Raw genomic sequence first — 26,824 nt, forward strand, 5'->3', positions numbered from 1 at the left:
AGCAAAAGCGGAGGACTCATGTGTCAGCACCCCGTCTATCCTTCTTTCAACAAAAGAGATGGAATTCTTGGATATGCAACGTTAAGCGATGATTTTGGATGCTGGCCTTTTATGTGCTGTTTATATGTTTTTTGAATGCTGTATGCTGTGCTGTATATATTTCGCCATGCTTCTCAATAAAACCTCAGTTGCTAGTTCAGCGCTTGTCCCCTTCTTTCTGTCTGTGTCTGCTTGTGCGCTGTTTTTTTCACCAAGATGCAAAACCAACTAGCCCATTCAGCTGCTTTACTGACAATGATTTCTTGTACATCGGGCTCTTTTATGTGTAGCAAGTTGGACCCAAGCTTCCTTATTTCACTCACCGCCGACGCAGCATGCAGAGCAAGAATTCTGTCTTTCTGCATCAGAAAAAAAGTTTTGCCACCAGACATACGGGCACTTTTCGGGTGCCAAAATCCCTCCAGAGGGCACGCTGCCAGAATCTGCAAGCTTCTTCGTTCTGAATGGCAACGACAAGCACGTATGTACAAGGATTGCCTATACGCAAAATTAAGCACTCATGGGTCGCCGTCTACGAGGAAGATATTGTGGTCACAGTGGAAGAAATGCCTGGACTGTACTACTGAATTCTTGTGGCAACCAGTCCTTCGCGGGCTTCGGGACTCATTGGCTCCAAGGAACACCACAACACGAAACCAGGTCCACACAGAGGACGGCGTCCGCCTTCCGGAAGGAGTTCGTCGAGTGCTGGAAAGAGGGCCGAAATTCGCCATAGAACCAAAACTGACCGCCTCCGAACAGTTGGCCTTAGTGAGACGGATTGCTCGACGGGCAACGGACCGCAACATCGATGGGTGTATTTGGAGTGGCGTAGATGTGCTCGACCAACACAAGCAATCAAACTCCAGAGTGCCATTTCGAAAGACGCTATCCTTCCTTCAAAAAGAGGCACTGTGTGTTCTGCCTGCCGATAAAGAAGGTGGGTTTGCAGTGTTTTCTGTGGGGACCTTCTCCCGTAAAGCATCACAGGCTGTGAATGCTGCGTTTGACAGCAAAAATGTTTCACTAAAAAGAGCGAAATCAAAGGCAAAGAAACTGTGCAACAAGCTCAATCTAACAGGACTTGTAACCCACATAGACAAGAGTGAGAATTTGTCATTACAAATGTTGTTTGCCGCCAAAACGCACAAGCCAGAGTGCCCTTTCAGGGTAATAGTGTCGGAGCGTGGGACGTGGCAAAAGTGCATTGGAATTTTCTTGCAGGACCAGCTGAAAAAGCTTACCTTTGATGACCCGTTCCTAATCAGAAATTCCAATGAAGTTGCTAACTATCTCAATTCTGTAGAAGGAAAATCAGTGACGGCCTTTTCTATTGACATCAAGGATTTGTTTTATTCACTCCCGCATGATAGATTAATGTCGTGTGTAGAAACGTGCATTGATAAGGCAGGAGCTGTTGCATTCCAGAATGAGGCGGGTATAGATGTAGGGGGCTTTTTGGAACTATTGCATCTTTATCTGACATCTACATATGTAGACTGGGGAAAAAACACGTATCTACAAAAGCAAGGTGTGTGTATAGGCTCATGCATAGCGCCCTTGTTGAGCGATTTATTTCTGGCTGAGTGTGACAATGTGTTGTTAACACGTCTGGACGGCTGCCAAGTTTTAAACGTGGCACGATATGTTGACGACTTTCTGATTATAATAGAAAGGACAGACCGACCTCTTGACGAAACATTCGGGAGCATTCTAAGAATATTCGAGGAGTGTTTAAACCCCCTAACTTTGACCAATGAACTGCCTCTGGATGAAAGCATCCGTTTCTTGGACTTAAGCCTCCGGTTTACGAACAACCATGCCTGTTGGATTTATGATCCTAGGGGAAAAAAGCCGATACTTCCGTACGATTCGGCACACTCGAAATTGGTGAAAAGGGGTATAGCTAAGCTTTGCTTTCGTAATGCATTAAACAAGTCGTGTTTTCACACAGTTGAGGAAAGCCTACTGAAACAAACTGCCCGTCTAGGTGCGGCTGGCTACCCCAGTGAATTGCTAGTGTCAGTGGCGGAAGGTGTTCTAAAAGAGAAAAAAGCGGAAGGGCAGACGGGATGCAATCAACAAAAGGGACAAAGAGATGATAAACAAAAAGTTGTGGTCATCCCTTATATGCATAAGATCTCGCACAACCTTAAGAAAATAGCGAAGAAGGCCGATGTTAAGGTTGTGTTTTCTGCCCCAGAAAAAGTAATAAAACTGTGTAAAGCGACAAATCCAATGAAAAAGCCTCGTCCTGGATGCAAAATCAACCACCAGAATCCTTTTGTTGCATGTGATCAGGGTGTTGTTTATGAAATTAAGTTACCGTGTGGAAGCAGATACATCGGCCAGACCGGTCGGTGTCTTAACGAAAGATTACTGGAGCATAACAACAATGTAAGATCCATTGCTTCATCAGGTTTTCTGGCTAAGCACTGTCACCGTTGCAATCATAAACCTGCCTGCATACCCGACCTTCACGGCTGCAAAATCCTGGCACGAAACAAGTGCACAATAACACGGGAAATTATCGAGGCTAGGGCGATAGCAAAAGCGGAGGACTCATGTGTCAGCACCCCGTCTATCCTTCTTTCAACAAAAGAGATGGAATTCTTGGATATGCAACGTTAAGCGATGATTTTGGATGCTGGCCTTTTATGTGCTGTTTATATGTTTTTTGAATGCTGTATGCTGTGCTGTATATATTTCTCCATGCTTCTCAATAAAACCTCAGTTGCTAGTTCAGCGCTTGTCCCCTTCTTTCTGTCTGTGTCTGCTTGTGCGCTGTTTTTTTCACCAAGATGCAAAACCAACTAGCCCATTCAGCTGCTTTACTAAAGGCTTAGACCGGCCTGTATCGCCTGTATTGCTAATGACGATAAGAAAATAAATTATTACTATTATTATTTTTATTATTATTTCTTCAATTTCTTCTCCACGTTGCGGATTGCCTAAATGCAGATTTGAATAATAATAATAATAATAATAATAATAATAATAATAATAATAATAATAATAATAATAATAATAATAATAATAATAATAATAATAATAATAATGCAACTCTAGAGCGCATTGCTCGTTTCCATGCAGACTTTTCGAACTAGTGTGTGCGTGCGCGCGTTTTGAGATCATTAGATGTCAAATTAAAGAGATTTGGTGCATCGTCCGATCTGCGCACAGGCTACTGTGTTCCTCGTGGCCCGTTGTCTCACGAGTGCACACTAAAAGAAGTTTAACCGACATTTACCACGAATTAAAATGCAATTTTCTATCTGTCTCCACTAATCCATTTACGTACAAAGCACCTACATTAATCTATCATGCTGCTTATTACGTAAATATAGCACCTGGTCGACTTACCTCCACGAAAAAGCCTTAGCGTGGTCAGAATGGCTGCACTGACACCGTACACGGGGGACATGTCGGCATACGAAGTTCGAGAGTTGGCTTGTTCCCGAAATCCTGCCGGTTGCACAAAAAGAAGCATTGATGTTAAACCAAAATTTTCACGCCGGGTACTGTTGCAATTATCAATACAATTTCTTTTCTGTTCAATAATAGCATTCATTACGCTTTTGTTGTCGCATGATAATGAACAGCGGTTAAGGTACTTTAGGAAAGACCCTTAATTATGTGGGTAACAGTTTGAGGATTCAAACTTTGCCCAGTTGTCTCGAACGGAAGGATCAGAATTTACAACAATCAGAACAAGGAGGGCATTTCCGCGATCGAGTACAAAGTGTTCCCAGGTTTTCCAGTTATTTTCCTTGATCACCAACATTAGATTTTTTGTGTGTTTATTACATAGATAGCTGTGCACGCAAAAACATGGACATGAAAGGTTCAAAACAAACCACGGAGTAAGATAGACAGGAGCGCCGACTCTAGCGCTGGAATGCATTCGCAGGCGCGGTTTTGCTGCACGAACGCCCAGCGTACCTGCGTCTACCCCCCCCCCCCCCCACCCCCCGCTCAGCGTTGCGCTGTACTCTCCCTCCGCCCCGTTTGCTTGCCGACGCGGCTCTGTCCACGCTTTCTTCTCACCCTGTCCTCCTTGCAGAAATAGCCCCATCGAAGCGCCTTCTGTCGACAGTGCCACGAAACGAAATACCGTGGCGGCCAGAGGGCCAAAAAAAAATTATCCGCTAACAGTGCCTCAGTATTCCACTCAAGAGCATTAGCTACGGGAGTTTCAAGGGTTTACATCGGCGTGCTGAGCAGACGTGGAGAAGACCAAACCCAAACATCCGCGGATGTTTCCTTTCCGGATGGATGGATGGATGGATGGATGGATGGATGGATGGATGGATGGATGGATGGATGGATGGATGGATGGATGGATGGATGGATGGATTGATGGATGGATGGATGGATGGATGGATGGATGGATGGATGGATGGATGGATGGATGGATGTATGGTTGGATGTATGGATTGATTGATTGATTGATTGATTGATTGATTGATTAATTGATTGATTGATTGATTGATTGATTGATTGATTGATTGATTGATTGATTGATTGATTGATTGATTGATTGATTGATTGAGGGACGGACGGACGGATGGACGGATGGATGAAAGGTAGGAGCGTCCCATCGGAAGCGGGGTGACGGCAGTTGCCGCCATGCTCAAGTTCTTCCCCCTTTATTTCTGTTTAACTGTGCTGTAAGTTGTTAATAAAACTCGCCATTTCCTTTAAATACGTCTTCCTACGCTTCTAACCTTATGTCACCTCTCTGCTTATGAGCCGCCAGTCTTCCAATCGCTCTTTTGCTAATTTCCATCACAGATTTATTTACATGACCATAGTTATCTCTAAACCTTAGGGCCTCAGGAAGAGTGACTGTGCCTGCATCGACATCGGGATGAATAGCATCATATTTGAGTATGACGTGTTCTATTATTTCTACAGATATACCACACACAGCACATGTGTCATCTTCATCGTTAAATTTCTTTTTGCAGCTGCGAGTTCTAAGACACCCTGACCTAGCTTCAAAGAGTCGGGCAATGCATTTTGAGTTATCATAAAATGCTTTCTTCCTGATATGCATTTTCAACTATAAATATAGTTATACACTATGCTTCTTTCCCATTGAGTTTATCCAATTTTAACCTTCCGCGTTTTTTACTTCTCGTTTAATGCTCTTTCTTTCTCCGTCCTCGTGCGTGGCATACTTACTTGAGAGCGTCCTAGTTTTTTTTTTCCGCCAATCTGCGTCAACGCTCTTTCTGTATGGGTGTTTAAATACCTTAGCTGCCCGCCTGTTATCGTCCAATTTCCTCAGGCGTTCTTCATATAGAATTTTACTCTGAACTTCCCGGGCTTCCGACGGTGTCCAGCCCATATGCCCCTGTACTGCCTCGTTTGAGGTTCTCCCGTGGGTACCTTGTGTTAATCATCCAACAGCGCTCTGATTTACTTCTAAACTCGACTGAAATTCTGACCTTAAGCACAGAACAGGATTCCCCAAAGTAAGCCCCGGCACCATTATTTCTTTCGAAATGCATCTCAATGCTTCTTATTTGTTGTACCCCCATAATGTTCTATGTTTCATTATCCTGGCATCTCTTCGGCATTTTGCTATAAGAGACTGTTCATGGTTTTTCAAGTACCTCTGCTCTTCATTTACCCATACACCGAGATATTTGTATTCGGCTACTCGGGGTAGTTCATCGCCTTGTATTGTAAGCACCTGATCAGTTGTATCGTTGAAAATCATCACACCTGACTTAGTAGCGCAAAACCCGAAACCTAAAGTGTCTGCTTCATCTCCACAGCAATTCACCTGAGTGTGCAAATCTTCCTGGCTATCTGCTAAGAGTACGATATCGTCCGAATACATTAAACCCGGTAATCGTTACTCAACAACCTTTCCGCCTAATCTGTACGACAGGTTATAACCGAGATTTCTTCTTTGTAGCATGCTTTCCATATTAGGCTTATAAAACATGACCAGCAGTGATGATTTGTCGTACTCTTAATTCCATCCCATGTTATCTCATCTTTATTTTCCAGATATATTTTTGTGTAAAATCAATTGCCTTCTGACCGATACCTTCACCTTTTTATATGTTCCACAGTGGTTCCCTGCTCACGTTGTCTTTTGCACCGCTTATGTCTATGAAGGCTAAATGCAGAGGTCTGTTTTCCGCCTTAGCTAATTCTATGCATTGGGTAAGCGCCAACAGGCTATCACCTAAGCGCCTACCCCTTCTGAACGCGTTTTGAAGTTCTCCGAGTTCTGAAGTTCTATTACTTTCTACCCATGACAGCAGTTTTAATTTCACCGCCTGAATTGGCAACCTGTGTACAACAGATGTTATGGTAATTTGTAGTAAGGAATTTAAGAGTAACTTATCGCCTTTCTCCTTATAAATCAAATTCATTTTACTCTGTTTCCAGCTGTGCGGAATTTGCTTATTTTTTATGACTGTCTCCAATAATCTATCGCCGTTTCATTAATGAGATATAGCGCGAAAAAGACGGGGACGAAGCGAGACAAGAAACCACAGCGCTGACTTCAACTGAATTTTTATTGCGGAAAGGGGATATTTATACAGGAAATGGAAGGGAACGCATGATGCCGCTACTGCTGGAATTGATACGCGGGATAAGATATTTAAAGGCGAAAAGAAGAGGCTGCAACAGCGCACAAGGGTGACTGCTAATAACAAACAACAACGCAGTGCAAGTCAATGATGAACGATAAGACAAGGCACCGGCATTTTGAAACAAAAACACAAAAACAAGAGCCAAAGGGCCTTAAACCGCAGTACAAGGCGAGGAATGAAACTAGGGAGTAAAAAGCAGGGCACCAACACTTTGCTAGGGGAAAGAAAGCCAAAAAAAGAGTAATGAAAGATCTAAAACCGTGCGAGAGAGATTTTAAAATTGCAGGGCCAAAAGGGGCAAATAAGAGGCTGCTCATGACATGGCGGCAAACACACCTGAAAACTACTAAGAGCCAAAAGGTTCTAAAATCGCTGAAAATCAAAACCGAATGAAGAAATCACCTAGATGACATCTAGGTGATTCTAGATGGCTCTAGATGATTCTGGGTGACATCTAGATGACTGGTCGGTGCCTTAATGAGCGATTGATGGAGCACTCTAATGACGTCAGCAACACAGCAAAGAGGAACCTGGGAGTGCATTGCTTGAAGTGTCCGTCTCGCCCTTGCACGCCGTTGTTTCAAGATTGCACTGTTCTAGATAAAAATGCCCATCAAAGCACTCGCGAAATCATGGAGGCATTGCACATCTTGAAACTAGGAGAGGACTGTGTCAGCTCTCCCTCGATCGCCCTGACGAAACGAGAAGTAGATTATTTGAGCCAGATGTCATCTAGGTGATTTCTTCATTCGGTTTTGATTTTCAGCGATTTTAGAACCTTTTGGCTCTTAGTAGTTTTCAGGTGTGTTTGCCGCCATGTCATGAGCAGCCTCTTATTTGCCCCTTTTGGCCCTGCAATTTTAAAATCTCTCTCGCACGGTTTTAGATCTTTTATTACTCTTTTTTTTTGCTTTCTTTTCAGTAGCAAAGTGTTAGTGCCCTGCTTTTTGCTCCCTAGTTTCATTCCTCGCCTTGTACGGCGGTTTAAGGCCTTTTGGCTCTTGTTTTTTGTGTTTTTGTTGCAAAATGCCGGTGCCTTGTCTTATCGTTCATCATTGACTTGCACTGCGTTGTTGTTTGTTATTAGCAGTCACCCTTGTGCGCTGTTGCAGCCTCTTCTTTTCGCCTTTAAATATCTTATCCCGCGTATCAATTCCAGCAGTAGCGGCATCATGCGTTCCCTTCCATTTCCTGTATAAATATCCCCTTTCCGCAATAAAAATTCAGTTGAAGTCAGCGCTGTGGTGTCTTGTCTCGCTTCGTCCCCGTCTTTATTCGCGCTGTATCTCATTATGGAAAAATACAAACTAGCCCGATCTGCCACTCTTGCCGTTTCTTTGCCTCCTAGGGCCAAGTTCATTAATGATCCTGATTAGAATTTCGTGTTTTCCTGCGGATGTGCATTTTGAAATATTTGCTTCCGCCTTATTCTAGTTGAGACTGGTCGGTTCAAAGCTGTTTTCTGTTGTGCTGTCCTGTGTTGCTCCCTCAAGTGGGTAGATTACCCTATTGTTGCTCCTAAATGACTCAGCTATAACTGACGCAATGTACTTCACAGCGTCGTCTCCCTCTAAACATTTTACCTCAGCACCTTGAATCGGTTCCTGCTTTCTTTGATTCGTTTTGCCCAGGCAGCTTATACGGTTGCTGAATTTTCTTGCCCCCTTTTAGTTGCACAGCGAACTTCAGCCAGCCTGCGATCAGAGGGCTGCTTTATTTTAGCCCCGACGAGGGCCTGCACTTGCTGCTTCTTTTGTCGATAAGATTCCCATTTTTGGCCCATTTCCTCTTAAGATAACAGCGCCCTCTGTGTTCCCTTGAAGCACAGCATACTTGTTCGATAGCCTCCCTAATTTCTTTATTCCACTAATTTCATGGCTTCTTCTTTCCTTTTTAGCGGTTTAATCTTTTTACTTGTTTTGTTTTTCTACTTGTGAGTAGTTCTGATTATAATCCAACTTTTGCATTACGTGTTTCTCTATAGCTTCCTCTATGCCGGCCGCTATTTGCGGCATTTGTTCCTCATTTAATTTTGCGTACTCTTTTTGAATTCCCTGCCTTTCTCTTTTGAGCAGGGCCCCCAACTGTAGACTCATGCGCTTATGATCACTTCCGAGGCTGTACTTCCTCTCTTCGTCTATTTCCATTATTGCGAGCTTGCTTTACATCCCCTGCGACATTAAGCTGTAGTCAATAGTCGTTTACCTGTTACTGGATTCCCACGCGATTTGTCCCTCACGTTGATTTGCTTTATTTACAATAACTAGGTTGTGTCGCTCCCAGAGGTCTAGCATCAACTTGCCGTTACAATCTGTGTATTCATCGAGATCTTCGATGTGGTCATTCATATCATCCAGCACAATAATATCGACACCATCTCTAAACTGCTTTGTATCGTCATTGATAGACTTAACTAATATTGTTTTCTTGCCTGCATTTGTCCCCTGTCCTTAAATAAACTCTGTAAACTGTTGTTAGTGAACATACATGCTCATTCTTTCCATTCATTTTAATCAATATGCCACTTGCTTCGTTCTTTTTGTGATTGTTCCAACCTACATATATTTGTAAACATTTTTTCTGTTTGATTCTTCTGTAATTAAAGTGTTTTTTCGTGTACTGCCGCTCAGAGGTACTTGGACCCGGTCAAACTGCTTGTTAGCAGCTTCTAGCTCTTGCATCTCTCTAGGGCGTAACTTGGATTCTGCAAAAAAATAAAGCGAAATGAATGAATGAAATAAACTACCCCTAGTCATGTCCTTTTACCGACAATTGTGCTGGATACCCAGACATGTTATTTGCAAGTTGATTTTATTCTTTTCCAATTTGTTCCTTGATGTATCAGCATACCTACTCCTCTCTTTCTTTCCGCTGTTTTGTTTTGTTGCTCCCTAGCGAGACGTAGCCATTAATCAGCCGTAACCAGCAAAGCCCTTCCACGAAACAAGCATCGCCATCTAACTCAAGGATTTATCCACCTTTGTCACATCTGGCATATTTACTCCTTATATCAGTTAATAAATTTCGCACGGTTATTTTCCAATCACAACAAGACAAATTGACACCTCCCGGAACCTCCTGCGACAAAGGGTTCGACCGTAATGGCTGTAGGAACGTCCTCGGAATGCACGGTTTGAGGGCGTAAAGGTCGTTGGTGCGAATCTCACATATTTTGGGCTTCATATCAATTAGCAGTTTTATCTTCAGGAAGATACAAAGTCATTTGACACGACTTCGAACATTCTACGTCAAACGAGTTGCCCCCAAATTTTATGCAAATGCTGGTCCAGGGGTGAGGTCCCACTTCGATGGCAGCAATATACTGGCACATATAATATAACGGATCGAAAGTATAGGTATCACTTAAGGCATTATGCGCCCTCCGCTGTTGTTATGTGATATAGTGTGGTCACGTGGAAACATTTTTGTTCAGTTAGACCTTCAATGCAGACAGACGCGTCCTTGACACACGTAAGCAGTAAAAGCTAACGCTCTTAAAAACGGACGGTATGCCGCCTTTGCACGTCGTGTGCTAGCCGGGAAAGCACAAATGGAACCGTGTTTATCGTTGAGCGTGCGATACCCTCTTCTAAGATGACTTTTTTTTTGATGGCTTGTGCATCGCCAGCAACAAATGAAACGCTGACAAGAAAGTTTAATCCCAAACAGCAAAACTAGGCGATCGTAGTAGGCAGAATCTCAGTGCAAGCGCAAGCTACCTTAGCTGTAAATGCGAATCATTGCTCTTTAGAACTATTAATAAACCTCGCCTATATTTCTCCTCCAGGCTCTAATAAACTGTCGTTTTTGTTGAACGGTACGATGAAACAGCGCTGATGGACGGGACGGAAGAGGAGATGGACACATGCGCTCCCCAACGTCTCCTCTTCCGTCCCGTCCATCAGCTCTGTTTCGTCGTACCGTTCAACATGAGCCAACCAGCGCAACTAAGCCCTCTCCTTGTCATTGTGTTCGAATTTCTGTTTCTTTCTTCGGATTTCGTTTGTTACTGAGGTTACGTACCTTGCAACTAGCACCGGAAAACACATCTTCAGTGAAGGAGGCAGCCCGCTGACCTCGCTCGGATCGTCTTGAGGAGAGTTGAAAGAGATATCCTTCCTCTTATATCTCGTTCAACTCTCCTTCTGTCTGCACGTGGCAGCGATTGTGGCTCAGCTTGAGCCAGTGAGCAGCCCCCGTGCTCTTTCCCTTCAATTCTTCTTTCAGTCACAAAAACAGCCGCAACAACACTACGGACCCCGACACAGCCGGAGCACCGGCGCGGCAGGAGTGCTGTTCCAGGCTCAATGCTGAAAATGAATATTCAAAATTGCTTTTCAGGAAAGGAAATCACGCAGTAATCGTCTCACATGTCCCGGTGGACACCCGAACCACGCCGTAAAGGAAGGAATAAATTAGGAAGTATACGAAGAAAGGAAGGAAGAGGTGCCGTAGCTGTGTGTGTGTCCTCTATTTGTCCTCGCCTGCAAGCGCTGTGATCAAACGATGTCTGACAAAAACCACATCGCCCAGAAACACAACCGCGTGAGGAGCAAAACCGCAAAACAAGACGGGACTGAGGCAGGCGACAACACAGGGCGGTACTGACAACTGAACATTTGAAAAAACCGCAGAGCTTATATGAATCAGTCGCACGTGTAATCAGGCAAACGATCATAAAATGAAGATGAAGCATGAGAAAAGAGTTCAATGGCAACCATGACGAAAACAATCTGTACGGCGAAAAGAAGAAAACCGAGCAAGGATGACACAACTAACCTGCGCAATACCAAACAAAACAACCTAGTGAAACACTGACAGAAACGCTAATTCTTTCTGGAAAAACAGACACAGAAGGCATGCTGACACGCTTATCTGACTCCGATCTCAGGATGGCAACAGGATCTAAGGTACTATTTAATTTCCACCATTGTCTCATTGAGGGTAAATTTTATGTTCAACGGAAATTATTCTGTACTGGCTCTAGCGTTGCCCCACTGCTGTGAGAAATATTTCTGGCCAATTTAGATCGAGTGCTCGAACGTAAGTTGACTCATGCCTTCATTTCTAGCGCTTTGAGATACATAGATGATTTCTTATCATTTTAAAGCTTTCACCTAATGATGTACTAGCTGGCATGGCAGATGAGCTTTTGGCTGTGTTCTTTACATGTTCACAATCTTTGAATTATTCTCTTGAGCTTCCGCAAAATGGATACATCCAGTTTTAGACTTGAAGTTAGATTTTAATCAAGATGACCACGTTTGCTGGGCTTTTAAGCCGAGATCGAAGAAAGCTTTACTGCCGTTCGACTCATCCTATTCAAAGCTTGTAAAACGGGCCTTTGCGTTTTTTTTGGTCTGCGCTTTTGAAATCATGCCATTACAAAGTGCAGCTCAGTTTTCATCTTCAACTTGAGCGAATGGAAATAGCGGGCCTTCCGAGCTCAGTGTTTAGAAATGTTGCCCAATCGCTGCTTAGAAAGCTTCGCCAGAGGGGGAGAGAAGACAACTTTTTACCATGAACCAACTAGCCGAAATAAGCATCTAGTCTAACCATATATTCATGATATTTCCCACAATCATAAGAAGATCTCAGGCAGATATGGCGTTGACGGGGTCTTGTCAGCGCCCTGCAAGCTTTCGAAACTCTTCAATATGGTGGAGAAGCAGACTTCAACGCCTGTAGTTTGAGGCATGAGGCATTCGAAAAAGTACGACTCATGCGCAATTGGAGTGGTTTATAAGATTCCCCTCAGCTGTGGTCGATTTTATATCTGCCAAACTGGCAGATGCATAAACATTCGTTTGCAAGACCATGCGCGTTCCTTGAGTAGGCCCGGAGGACCTGCCCTGCCCGTTCACTGTCGCACTTGTAAAGGCTGCTATCGTAAGCTCAATCGCACAGAGATCATAGGAAGAAGAAAGGGGCAGTTGGAAAGGGAAATTGTCGAGGCAGTGGTCATCCTGGGATCGGAGTCAGATAAATGTGTCAGCAAGCCTTCTGTGTCTATTTTTCAGAAAAAATTAGCGTTTCTGTCAGCGTTTCACTAGGTTGTTTTTGTTTGGTTTTGCGCAGCTTAGTTGTGTCATCCTTGCTCGTTTTCCTTCCCTTCGCCGTATCGATTGTTTTCGTCATGGTTGCCACTGAACTCTTTTCTCATGCTTCATCTTCATTTTGCAATTGGTTGCCAGATTACACGCGCGACTGATTCATATCAGCTCTGTTGTTCTTTTCAATAAGTGTTCAGTTCTCAGTACCGCCCTGTGTTGTCGCCTGCCTCAGTCCCGTCCTGTTTTGCTCCTCACGATGTCCTACCGACTGGCCTACAACTAAGTGCTTCTAAAACACAACCGCCGTGGTGTGTTTTTGCTAGACATCGTGCGATCAGCCGAAGACATTGAAAAGACACACACATAACTGCGCTGATGAGCAGTTGTGTGTGCTTTTCTCTATTCCTCGTATGTGACCGCAGTGATCCCACTAAATCTGTCAGACGACCTGGAGCGTTCGTGGGCAGCGGAGCAACCGGATGCTCCCACATCGTCTCCGTCATTTTCGAACTGTGATGCGCGGTTTTCTCAACTGTTTATGAATCGGAGTGTTGCAGCCGATTTGTGTAAGTTCCCGGCATTGTCTCGAATACTCTTCGGGTTTTTGAAACCCGATTTAGCCGCCAAACGTCGACGTCATTCCGAGGCCGCGGCGGCGGCCGCTAGGCCTCACGCAGTCCCAGCGCGTTCGCCGCACCCAGGCTGGGCTTAAGCCTAGCCTCCTTCGTGCACCACAGGCTTCTCACGACGCCGCGGCTTGCCTGCAGCAGCATGACACATCAAGGCGGCAATGAAGTGGCCACACCCGAGAATTCCGCCACCCACTCGAGATGGGATAGGGCCGCGGAAGCCCGGCACTTGGCGCACCCGGACCCCGTCACGTTCGGGCAAGCCAACGCGAGTTCGCCCTCACAAACACCAGCCGGTCAAGCCACACCAGCACAGCCGGCGCAAGGCAAGTCTTCCCCATCCGTCATTAAACGTCAGGATCCCGGCTTCCGGCTCAAGATCTTAAAATCGTCTTCCGCCCCGGCGGAGGTCTCGATCTCGGCAAGCATAACGGAGGGTACATATTGGTCCTCGTAAGCTCTACCCCGAAGCCTCCAGTAGACGCAGTGCGTAACAAAGACAGGAGTGCGGCTGCCTAGCCGGAATCCTTGGGTTAAAGGACACGTGCAAATTCCTACGCTGCTTACTAGGACCCGATGACTCCAAGAACACCCAACATTGTGGTGTAATCCGCATCATCCATTGCCTAGACATGGACGGCGACATCCTGCTTCAGAATCTCAAAGCCACATATCTCACGACAAAATTCAGCGTTTGACTGAATTCCCTATGGTGGGGCACGTTCATGGCGGAAAATCTTCAAGCGCCAACCATTCATTATAAAAATGACGTTTCGGCCCCGCTACGGAGGCCTTGTTCACAATGAAAGAAAATAAATGAAGGTAGGTTATATGTGTTTCATAATATGACGTAAGCAGCGGGAGTATATCGGGGCAAATTGCCCTCGTTGCGAATAAGCGTGTGTGCAGTCGTCTGAATATGATACGATTGCAGGTAAAGCATTGCCGTCTGGCTCTTTTTTTCAGAACAGCAGATTGGGCAAGTTGGAAATGCTCCATAACATTAAAGCAGCGCTAAGCAACAAGGACGAAGAAAGAAGGGAACACCCACACAGGCGCTGATCTTAGAGCTAAATTTTATTTCAAGCAAGCAGGTCAATTTATACATACACAAGAACTACGCACATGCGCATGGTCAAACACAGATGTACTCATTTAAAATCGCAAATAAAAACAAACTGCATCAAAGGCTCGTGCAGTTATCGCCGATGTGCTATCCCCTGTGCAACAGGCTCATTTCCTTGGAGGTTAGGGATACTGAATGTGTGCTGACGCAACAGCTTGTCTTTCTTATGATATGGAAGGCCTCTGCTATCTCTCTTGTGCGCCGATCATTGTGCACAAACAACATTTCCGTGTCAACAAAATACGGTGTGCATTTACACGTGAAGCAATGCTTGGCTGGGTTAGTCTCTCTTTTTTTCAAGGAATTGGCGTGTTCCATGAGGCGTACATTAATACATCGGCCGGACTGACCTATGTACGTAGAATCACATGACAATGGGATCTGGTAGACAATGCCAGTCCTGCACTGGGGACATATTGATTGACATGATTGATGTTACGCACTTTCCTCTTTCTGTGTCCTTCGATTTTTCTTTGTACGGGGGCGCTACTTTACTTAGTTTATTAGGGGCTGAAAAAAGAACATTAACTCCGTACTTAGCCCCCACTTTTTTAAACCGGTGCGACAGTTTGTGAACATATGGCATGACGGTCACCCTCTTCCTTTCATTTTGACAAGACTGCACATCTGAGGTGCACTCAGAGGACTTCACCGCTTTTAATACTTTATCAGCACTTGAGACAGTAACCGAGTCCGGGTATCCTGCTTCCCTGCACTTGCGCACTTGGGCTAGGAGACTGCTGCTCATTTGATGAGAACAAGATTTGTTTACTGCCATGCTTAAACAACTAGTAATAATTCCAGCTTTTACCAGTTTTGAATGGAACGACTTATAGTTCAGTAGGGGCTTCTCGCTTCGGGGGGAATATTGCCAACACACATGGTCTGGTTCAAGAGTCAGTTTTAAATCAAGAAATAGCAAGACATTTTGCTGGGGGACTTCATGCGTAAACGTCAGTCCCGAGCCATTTTGTGTAAAAAAATAAAGAACTCGTGACACATATTCAAGATCTAGGGCCCTTCCAAACACCAGGAAATCATCCACGTAACGGAAAATGCGAATGACTGTTCCTGCTAATTCATTCGACACTTGTCTATCAACGCGGCTCGGAAAGATATTGCTCAGGATAGGGGCTACCCTCGCACCTATGCAGACACCCGACTTTTGCTTAAGTACTTTGCCTTCCCACATAATATACGTCTTATTGAGGTAGAATAACAACAGTTCTAGAAAGGACGCGGTTGGAATACCACAGGAATTCTGGACGAAGCATTCATCGTTGTCTTCAGTAATACATAGCTGGACGTACTTCATGAATTGGATGTGTGGAATTGAATAGTACAAATCAACCACGTCCACGCTGAAGCTAGAGCAAGGGCCGGGATTTTTATCCCTAAGGAACGTTGCAACAGTTTCCGAGTGGGAAACCATGAAAGGATCAACTACATTAAGTGCTGAGAGATGTCTGCACAGGTAAGTAGATACAACTAACTGCCTAGTGTTGCGCTCAGAAACTATTGCTCTAAACGGAATATCGGGTATGTGGGTTTTTGCCGCGAAAAAAAAAACACTTCAAGCACTGAAAGCTCAGCTTCTTTAACCTTTTTCGCTAAATGTTCTAGACTGAGACTCTCCAGTAAAGCAACTGCCTTCCCCTTAGATGTGCAGGAATTCTTTTAACACTTCTGATTTTTTTTTGAAGTGCATCACTGGCTTTTTTGGCGCACTGCTTCTCAGACAGCAGAACAAAAAATCCTTCTTTATCCGACTGTACAACCCGCAGGTGATTTTCAGACAAATAGTTGACTAGGGAACGAAACTGATTTTGCTGCCCTTTCGAAATACCGCTGTTAGCAACCGCTTCAACGCATTCAGACTCACATCTTGGTCGAACTTCAGTTGGGGCTTTGAAGGAAACACCACGGGCCAATGCCAACTTGTCCACAGTTTTCGTACATGGTTCAAGGCAAAACTTGGGTCCTAGACGTAAAGTCCTCAGTTGCTTCGGATCGACATCGATGTCACCTAAGACTAGAAGCTTTCCTTCTGCGACAGGATGTCTCTTGGACTTTGGAAGAGATGGGCGTACCTTGTTCCACAGGAATTCAGTGAGCTGGTCTGTAGTCTTACACCATTCGCGAAAGACTCGTTGGTTAAGGCGATGGTTTCCGCCGCCACATCTTGTCCGTAGCATGTCCTTGAAGAATCTCGCCTGACGCCACGATTCGCTTTTTAGGATTTTGCACATTCTCTTGGTGTGGCCCACGGATGGAAGTATCCGATCAATTTCTTCAATTTTTTCAATTATCTTCACGCCATCCCAGTCCATGTCAGCGTCCGTCATGGCCACGCGCTTGTTGTTGACATCATTGTGGTGTTGCTGCAGTCTTATACACAAATCGCCTGTTTCACTATTGTGTAGACATGCTGACAGCCAGCACCAGAAATCCTGTACACAATGCACGGGAACTTCTACTTATTTGCCTTATCTTTCGCTGTAACCTTCGTGTGTCTTAGCGTTCATGTGGCTACATGTGCGACTTCGACTTCGTAAGATCGGCATATGCGGGGCAAGCTTTCGCTTACTCAGGGGACACAGGGTGCCAGAATCCTTTTCTTCAGTCGCTGAGGCTGTTGTTGCGGCGGGTGAGCTAGGAGATTTTCGACTTTCCGCACAAATGACCTGGGATAGCCCGAAAACAACAGGTCACGGCGAACAGTATCCACATCCGTCGCTTTTTCTTCCGGCGTAGAGCAGAGCTTTTCCGCACGGCAGGCAAGTGAAATGACAACAGACGTGTTGTGACAGGCCGGGTGTGCGGAACTGAAGTTGAGGTACATTCCAGTGTGCGTGTCCTTCCGGAATACACTGAATGCCATTCCAGGGTCGTCGCGTTTCATCAGAATGTCCAAAAAAGGCAGACAACCGTGTGCTTCCTCTTCTGTAGTAAACAGTATGACCGGTTCTATGGGTCTGAGGTGCAAAAGAAATGCTCTCAGAGCCGATTTCTTGAATATGTAGAAGCAGTCGTCCACATAACGAAGGAAGACTTTCGGTCGCGGTGTGCAGGTTTAGAGAGCGCGGGACTCCAGGGATTCCATTGTCACATTCGCAGCGGTGACAGAAGTTGATGCTCCGATAGCCGTACCTTAGAATTGTTCAAATATTTTCTCTTGTAAATTGAAATAGCTGTTTGACAGACAGAACTAAAGGAGTTGGCTGAGGACTGGAACTTCAATTGGTGTTTTTTTCCGGTAGGGTTGCATCCGCTTGGAGCGCATCTGTGCAAACCTTGACGACCGGTTAAATGGGTATGCTCGTAGAAAGCGATTTCATTTAAAATGACACCAAAATATCATCGTCCTCTATAACCGCGTTGAGAACTTTTTCAGTGAAGTCGTGTGAGCTGTGCACGTGCGTTTCGTTTTTGTCGACAAAAGGGGAGATAATACGATGCGAATAATTCGATTGCTTGTGCAGCGGGGAGGGGGTGAAGTCGACGATTGAGCTCATTGGGTTGCCTTCTTTGTGGATCTTTGGCAGTCCATACAAAGCGGGAGTGGAACCATTGTTGCAGAGGAGAAATTAGTAGATGGACTTGTGCTGAGGACGGACAATCCAGTCAAGAACAAGCTCTGTGGGGCCCTGAGAGCCACATTCGACCACATTATGTTCATCTGCCGACAACTGCCACCACCGTCCCAATGGGCCTTCGCGGACTCGGGGGGATGGGAGGTCGTGGTCTCTAGCCCCGGCCCGGCCTCGAAACGGAGGCTGGTGCAGCGGGCGGAGAAGGTCGCCGTCAGACACGGCCTATAAGAGCTCCGCCAATAATAAAGGTTTTCGCCACCACCATCAGACGACCCAACAAGCTCTCTCGCGACGGATTTTTACTTGCAATAAAATGTGCTTATACCCTCCAAACCGCCACATCATTGACTATGCACAGTTAGAGGAAAACCTGCTTTCGCCCGGATCCAACTTAATTGATTACACGCTCACACAGTAATTCCCTTTTTATTTTGTCCGAAACACCTCAGCTAGCTCACGTGCCACATCGTGATGACTTCTCTCCAAAGCTTTAACGGCGGTGTTAAGTGGAAGCCCACGAGGCCGTTGCCCCCCCCCCCCCCCACCTGTTACCAGGAGCGATCATGCCCGGGGAAGGGGGGGGAATCGAGGAATGTACGTCGAGGCGTGACGCCCGCGCTTAGGGTGAGAGGCGGCACTAATCCTTTCTGTCCCGACGCGTGGCAACCGGTGGATCGAATGCGCATGCAGCGAGCTGCGCATTCCACTGGGCTCGGACCGGCGAGCCCTGGGCTCCGCCCACTAGTACATACGATGCAATTGCTTTGCTATTGGTCCACATTGGGCGAGAGCTAGATTACTCAAGCTCCGCCCAATTATCGAAGGGGTTAAAACCCGCGGGAAACGACGACTTGGGACGAGCGCACCGAGTCTCAAGCTCGGCCGTTTTTAACAGCCTTTTTTTAAACAACCTTTCTTTATCAGCCTTTTCTTTAAACTGCCTTGTCATCACCACCTTGTATTTCAATCACGTCTTTAATAAATAAGTTTTGCTTTGAGAAGTTGGAATTGCTGCCCCAACCGGCAACGTGTCGCCGGACGAATACCCGAAGTACTCTTCGTACTGCTAAAAGCCGTCCCCATCCGAAGGAGAGCAGGGAAGTTTAACTGGTGCCGTGACCAGGATCGTCTGAGCGGCTTCCTGCAGAGCGGTTGGAGGCAGTACCTTCCGGAAGATTGACGGAGCACAAAATCTTGGAGAGAAGCCCCGGGGACCAAAGTCCAGGCGAGGTCTCGGAGTCAAGGCTCCACGTCAGCGCTGACAGCGAGGAAGCGGACCGACGGAGTGGAGCGCGGCGACTTCGGCGGCATTTGTGGCTGGCGACTTCATCGGCCTGGAGGACGCGACGGGCACCGCAGTGAACACCGGTGGGACTCCCACCCCTTCCGCCACCAGCTCAACGTGAACAGCGGAAAGACACCGACCCAGCGCAGCACGAACAAGAAGTCTGCAGAACACAGGTGGGCCATTTCCCGTTTTCTCCGGGAACGCGATGTCAGTCACTACCCGATCACAGAGGCTGCGCGTGGGAAGTCGAAACGCTAGTGACACGGCCTCTGACGAGGAAGACACGGAGAACGTGACGATTATGGATGGGCAGAGCGCTAACACCCCGGCGTGTGACAGCAGCCAGGGTAGCACGCGCTTGAGGGAGCAGGAGCTCGAGATTGAAGCTCTTAAGCTAAATATTCAGCTCCAGACGCTGATTCAGGGAGGTCAGGGTACCTCGGGAAATGGCAGCAGAAGGGAAAAATTGGGTCGGCACGCGGATGATCTAAGGGCAGTCCTCGCGCCAATGCCAAAGTCGGAAGACCTCATTCCTGCATGGTTCAAAGGCGCCGAAAATATGATAAGGGCCTGCGAGATCCCGAATGACATCGCGGGGCCAATTATAATGCCCTTCCTGAATGAAAAAACTCGGTCACTCGTGGCTAACCAGTCGGTCGACACGGTAATGAGTTCCGAGGAAATTCGGGAGCTAGTACTCGCGGAGCTCAGATTGACTGCTGAAGAATACAAGCGGAGGTTGTACACTTGTAGAAAAGATGACGAAAGCTGGGGTCAGTTTCTCACCCAATTGGACGTAACGCTTGGGTACTACTTGCAAAGTACGAAAGTGAGAACATTAGAGGACGTTCGGGCCTTATTGGTGGCAGACCGCGCTAAGCAGACTATGCCAGACAAAATGCGCGAGTACATTCTCCAACAGGAGACAGATAAGTGGTTGCAACCCAAGGAGCTTGCGCAACTTGCCGAACAATATGACGACAGTAGGCGTGGGCGCCGTCAAGGGGCTGCAGGGGAGCCGAAAAAGTATGAGGCAAAGCCGCGCGAGCCACGGAACCAAGGAAATCGATCTAAGGACGAGCACAGGGAACCGCCAAAATGCTATGGCTGTGGTAAATTCGGTCACGTGCAGTGGAACTTCCCACAGAAGAGGCCCAATGTAGGGTCTGGTAATGAGCTAGGTCGTCACCAGCAGGACGCAAAGATGACAGCGAGAGCCGCGGTCGAAAACGTAACGCGAGCTGATGTTGTGTATGGGCGCGTCCCTCAAGGCCCATTAAGCATCCTTCAAAAGACATGGACAGGGAACTGGACACCACCTACGGGCCTAAATAAGGCTACGTCAGAGTATCTGATCAAGCTGTGGCAGCAAATGGCTGAAGTAGCAGAGAGGGTAGATAACCAAATCAAGCAGCTGCAGAAAGCGTATGCGGAGAAATACAATCTAAGGGCACGGGCTAAAGGGTTCTGTGAGGGTGAGGAAGTCCTCGTGTTAGATACGAACCAGCAGAACAACATGCGATCTAAATGGGTGGGCCCAGCAACGATTAAAGAGCATAGACGACCAGATAGCTATGTTGTCAAGTTCAGAGATGGTTCTGAGCGGTGGGTGCACGCCAATAGACTAAGAAAATATTACGCCAGAGTGAACAACGTAGGCGTAATTTTTGAGTCTGACGGAGAGTTTGGGGATATAAAAGGTGTTCCGGAATTGCATAGTGGGAGTTGCACCTTTGAATCCACACTACATGAGTCCACGCATCTGACCCAGGAACAAATCAGGGAGCCGCCTGTGCTAGGTAGATGGATCAGACATCGCGGGCCAAGGAACGTACGGGACGGTGGCCCAACCTGAGTGTGTGTGTGTGAGTGCTTGTGGACTGACATCTCAAGTGCATTAATGATGGACTCCTTGTGTGATGAGTGTTTAGACTGTTATTTGCTCGCAAAGAGAAAAATATGTAAATCTGAGTGTAGATGCATGCAACAAGATATCCTTGTGAACCTACTCTTTTCACTATTGCCATAAGTAGGATGTGAAGTGCCCCTTCTTGGTTTGTGTTTTTTTTGTGCTGGTACTTGTGCTTTCGCGCGTTTTGTATGTTGTTGAAGGCCGGATGCTTTGTGCTATTGTGGGCTTCGGTATGTTGTTTGTACAGCAAGTGTCCCCCCAACATTCTTGGTGGGGAGGTGTTAATTGGAAGCCCACGGGGCCGTTGCCCCCCCCCCCCCCCCGCGCACCTGTTACCAGGAGCGATCATGCCCGGGGAAGGGGGGGGGAATCGAGGAATGTACGTCGAGGCGTGACGCCCGCGCTTAGGGTGAGAGGCGGCACTAATCCTTTCTGTTCTGACGCGTGGCAACCGGTGGATCGAATGCGCATGCAGCGAGCTGCGCATTCCACTGGGCTCGGGACAGCCCACGGGGCCGATGCCCCCCCCCCCCCCCCCCCGCACCTGTTACCAGGAGGGATCATGCCCGGGGAAGGGGGGAATCGAGGAATGTACGTCGAGGCGTGACGCCCGCGCTTAGGGTGAGAGGCGGCACTAATCCTTTCTGTCCCAACGCGTGGCAACCGGTGGATCGAATGCCCATGCAGCGAGCTGCGCATTCCACTGGGCTCGGACCGGCGAGCCCTGGGCTCCGCCCACTAGTACATACGATGCAATTGCTTTGCTATTGGTCCAAATTGGGCGAGAGCTAGATTACTCAAGCTCCGCCCAATTATCGAAGGGGTTAAAACCCGCGGGAAATGACGACTTGGGACGAGCGCGCCGAGTCTCAAGCTCGGCCGTTTTTAACAGCCTTTTTTTAAACAGCCTTTCTTTATCAGCCTTTTCTTTAAACTGCCTTGTCATCACCGCCTTGTATTTCAATCACGTCTTGAATAAATAAGTTTTGCTTTGAGAAGTTGGAATTGCTGCCCCAACCGGCAACGTGTCGCCGGACGAAGACCTGAAGTACTCTTCGTACTGCTAAAAGCCGTCCCCATCCGAAGGAGAGCAGGGAAGTTTAACTGGCGGTTCACATGCAAGCGAATTGGCTAACAGAGCGAACAGCGGCGCGGCGCTGCGAAGCGGTTCGCGAGCTTTTGTTTCACATGCATCGCCGCTGCGCGTTTCCCACCGCTGCGAAAACCAATGTTGTTGGCAAAAGATATGCGCCTGCAACCGGTTTTGGCGGCCTGCTAACACAAAAAAGGCGTAATATAAAAGCATTATTTTGTCATTTCTTTTCACAGTTTATTGAAATAAATATAATTATTGCGTTTTAAGCATTTAACAGCACTTTATACAATTTCTTTTTTAAACGAAAGTTCGTAAGTGCGGCATGCAAACTCGCGTGGCAACGCCGGGCCGTCATTGGTTGAGATGCGGTGCTGCCCCGTCGCCGCCGCGAAAATTTCCAACTTGCCCGAACCTCGCAGCTCCAGCCGCTGGGGCTTTCTCCGCCGCTTGAGAGAGGGTTTACTCGACGTCGCGGTGGAGTTCGCGAGCGGTTCGCTTGCATGTGAAACAGGCATTAGTTTTATTGTGGGCGAAGGACAACAAGATTATTTGCGCGCAGGCTTCGGACGTGCGCCGTAATGTAGATTCGAATTTCACGCTGGTTTGCTTTTCATTGAAAGCAGGTGCTCGCTCAAGCGATCAATTATACAACTGCCTGTCTAGCGCATGCATAACTTCCCGGGGATTAGGGGAATTTCATGACCACCCGTAACGCATCTCACGAAAAAATTGATGATGGCCTAGGTCTGCTACGCCAGGATATACGTAGCGTAAGCGCGGCGATATCTGGTTCGGAAGAGTTAATATATGAGGCGCGAATTCACTACATGCGCCTTAATTCATGGTTAAACTTTGAGCCGTCGTGGCGGAGCGGCAGCATCTCCGCCTCAAACGCCAATGGTCCTGGTTCGGTCCCCCAGCCTCGACACAGGATTTTTTTATTCAGTGAGTGTGCGGGGGGGGGGGGGGGGGTGACCATGTGGCTGGCCACGTAGTCGGTCACGTGGTGCGGAGCAGCTGCCGGCGGCGCGGCACCGTGGCTGGTCGTCTTTCGTCACGCGGTTGGTCCCGTGGTGCGGTTTTTAGAGGATGCACAGACCGGCCAGGCGCGCGCGGCGGCGGCAGCTCCGGCGCGCAAGCTGTGCGCCTTGTGACGTCACTGCTCCTCGTGCATGCGAAGCACGGCTCTTGAGGAGCCACGCGGAACTGCTCAACCTCGCCTAGTGTAGCTTACGGTGCAAAAGAGGGGCATGACGCTTCACGCGGAACAACCTTCCCTTCGGAGACTATTCAACTGTAGGGACAGTATGCCGAGGGCCGTCGCTCTAGAGACCGTCGTGTTTGTCCGCGCCCGATTGGTCAAAACGCCTGGAGTGCACGAAAAGTGCCAAGAAACCACACGATGACGTCACACGCACAGCGGTCGCTACCTTAGTCGATGCGCAAGGACCACCGAGAGAAAATTGCTGATGGTCTAGCTCTGTTAGGCCAGGATATACGTAGCGAAAGCGCGGCGACTTCTCGATCGGAAGAGCTAATATATGAAACACGTATATATATATGAGCTAATATATGAAGATTAAACATTGAGCCGTCGTAGCGGAGTGGCAGCGTCTCCGCCTCAAACGCTAAATGGCCTGCTTCGATTCACAGCCTCAACAGTTTTTTTTTATTCAGTGAGTGTGCGGGGGTTATAGTGGCTCCCATAGATGCCGCAGCCGAATACTTTGGTTAGCGGTTACGCGGGTAAGGGTAAATGTGGGTAAGGGCGGCTCCGGGGCGAGGCGCGCTGTGCGACGTCAAGCCAGATGGCGAGGCGAGCGCGCGGCGTCTAGGGTGCCTCGATGCGCGCGCCCTCTCCGGCGCGCGCATCGAGGCACCCTAGCGGCGTCCGCCCAGCTGCGGCGGTTGCTAGGCAACGGCTGAATGTCTCTGTGCCTCCTTGGAAAACCCGTCACAGCGAAATCGCAATTTCGTGGCCAGTGTAGCTCTCGCTACAATAAACAACCGACACACCAGAGTAGTATCCTGAAGCGGAGCCTCCCGCTTCGGAGTAAACCCACCGGTGTTACTGCGTATTTTTGCACAACTTCCTATAAAATCGTTGCAAGGCGCATCTTTGTCACGCTTTGTCTTACTTTGCCTATAACGAATTGAATCGACGATAAATTTGTTGTGTATTTTTTTAGGTCGGACGAATCGGACGCTTCTATAGTCCTAACGAAAAACACCGGTTTGCTTCAGAAATGGTTCACTTCCAACGAACGACATGGCCGGACTATCACCTCAGCTATCGTCGCGTCTGGGTGTGGTTACGTTGAACGATGTGACGTCAAGCGCAGTATCCCACAAAATGCGTGCGTTTACTGGACCCAAACATGTATTCGTTATTCTAGAACTCTGTATTGGCTGTCACAGCATCCTGCATCATGATCGTGTGCAATGTCTTGCAGCATGACCGCGCTTATCATGTGGATAGTTAGTCTCAAGGAACGAAACAGCGCAACTAAAACGAAGGACCAGAAAATGAGATAGACAGACAAGTGCTGACTTGCAACTGACTGTTTTAATAGGAAAACCACATATAAAAAAATCTCTAATCACTGCGTCACATTCTCATGTCAACGTCACAAACATACTAACCTACAAGGAAAGGAAAATAACAATTCTTGAATCTTAAGCACCTACAGGCTCCCACGTTGTTCCAACAGCAATATCTCACGCTTTGACAAGGCCATCGAAGTGCTGCTCACACACGAGTCACCTTCTGTGAAGATATGATAAGCCTCTACTCCTTCCCGTACTAGTTGCTCTTTATGATGATACAGCACAACAGTGTTGTCAGAGTACGGAGTGCAGAGGCAGGATCTGCAACATGCAACTAACTTTGATGAACAAGAGCCTCCAAAAGAATTTGCGTATTCCAACAGGCGTTCATTTAGGCGCCTGCCTGTTTGGCCCACGTAGAAATGGTGATGAGTGATTGGCACAACGTTACCTATCTTCCAACCATGTGGAACTAAAGCATATGCAAGAGACTGTGAAATTATAGCTGACAAGATGCGATGATTAGCTTCAGATGAGTTCGTGAGTATTTTGTTGTTAAAACCAAGGTGATCAGAGGATGATGATGCTTTAAGTTTCCTCACTGAAGATAAGGCACCGGTCTCACTATTAAGTATTTCGGACATGGTGGCGTTACTATGACTCATAGTAATAGGAGTTAAAGAAACCTCTTCTTGGGTAAAAAACTGATATGAATGCTTCATTGAGATCCTGACCGCAGCGCTGGCCAAGGGGTTGAGCATCCGCCTCGCATGCCGGAGGTGCGGAGTCCGATCCCCAGTGCCGCAGGGCACCCAGCGGTGACACAATGAGTAGAAGCTTTCTCCTGGTCTGGTGCTCGGCTTATTTAGGGTGAAATGCTTGAGAAATTGGTCTTTTACCTAACCTTGAGAAAAAGAAAATACCTTGTGTCATGGCGCTGTTTGGCCATAGATGCCCTTGCGCCATAAAAATTCATAATCATCATCGTTGGGAGCCTGGGTACATTCACCTGCTGGAACACTGGTCCTCTGTGCATTGGTTAGAGCTACAACAGGATAATTAGAAGGGCTTATTGTCTGCCAGGGCTTACGAGGGTTATTAGTTAACATCGATGGTGGTCGTGGGTGAAGAAATGTCGGCGAGCAGATACATGGGCAGACTGATATTCGTTATCACATGCATTGTAGCGTTGCTAGAAATCGGAGCGCCTGTTTTTGTCGGCGTGTTTGTAAAGGCGTTTTTTCTTATTAAGACGACGTAGGTGCCTACTAAACCAAGGTGAGGTGTTAGCGCAAGATATACATATAACGGGTGTGAATTTGTCAACAAGTATATTTCTGAACAATCTCCAGGCCTCAACAAAACTTTCATTTGAGCTAGTTGGTTGTAGCTAGACATGGTTTATGCAAAAAAGCGTGCAGGCGCTAAAAGACGAAGACAAGCACACTCAAGACAGGACAGGCGCCTGTCCTGTCTTGAGTGTGCTTGTCTTCGTCTTTTAGCGCCTGTACGCTTTTTTGCGTAAACCATGTATCAACAAAACGTGTCGAAAAATCGAGAAGTCATCAGAAAAAAAGAGCCAACTCAGCCTTTATTGCATTAAAGTTTGCTCGGTTGTAACACCTAATTCGCTTATTGCGAGTTGTATTTTTATGAGGCACGAATTTCAGCTTACCTGTGATTAGAGAATGATCGAAAAGACCTTCCAAGAGCGTAATGTTCGAACAAAGGGGAGAATTATTTTTTTATGATAAGATCAAGAACAACAGCTGAAGCGCGGAACAACGCGTTGGTTCAGAAATAAGTTGCTGCGTTGCGAAATCAAGGCAAGCATGGAGGAATTCTTGAGCTTCAGGATCATTACCTAGAGCAGTTAATGAGGAGCAGTTGATTGTCGAAAAGTTAAAATCTCCTAATCAAA

General features: G+C 47.0%; 1 protein-coding gene across 1 annotated transcript in view; it reads right to left on the bottom strand.

Annotated features, from left to right (window-relative positions):
• LOC144103231 (salivary peroxidase/catechol oxidase-like) overlaps window positions 1-26,824 on the bottom strand; it is a 473,398-nt gene that overhangs the window by 289,567 nt on the left and 157,007 nt on the right. The window contains exon 7 of the mRNA XM_077636008.1: window positions 3,403-3,504. Coding sequence (XP_077492134.1) covers window positions 3,403-3,504 — 102 coding nt within the window. The remainder of the gene's footprint in view (window positions 1-3,402; window positions 3,505-26,824) is intronic.

This window comes from Amblyomma americanum, chromosome 9, assembly GCF_052857255.1.
Source record: "Amblyomma americanum isolate KBUSLIRL-KWMA chromosome 9, ASM5285725v1, whole genome shotgun sequence".
Lineage (NCBI taxonomy): Eukaryota > Metazoa > Arthropoda > Arachnida > Ixodida > Ixodidae > Amblyomma > Amblyomma americanum.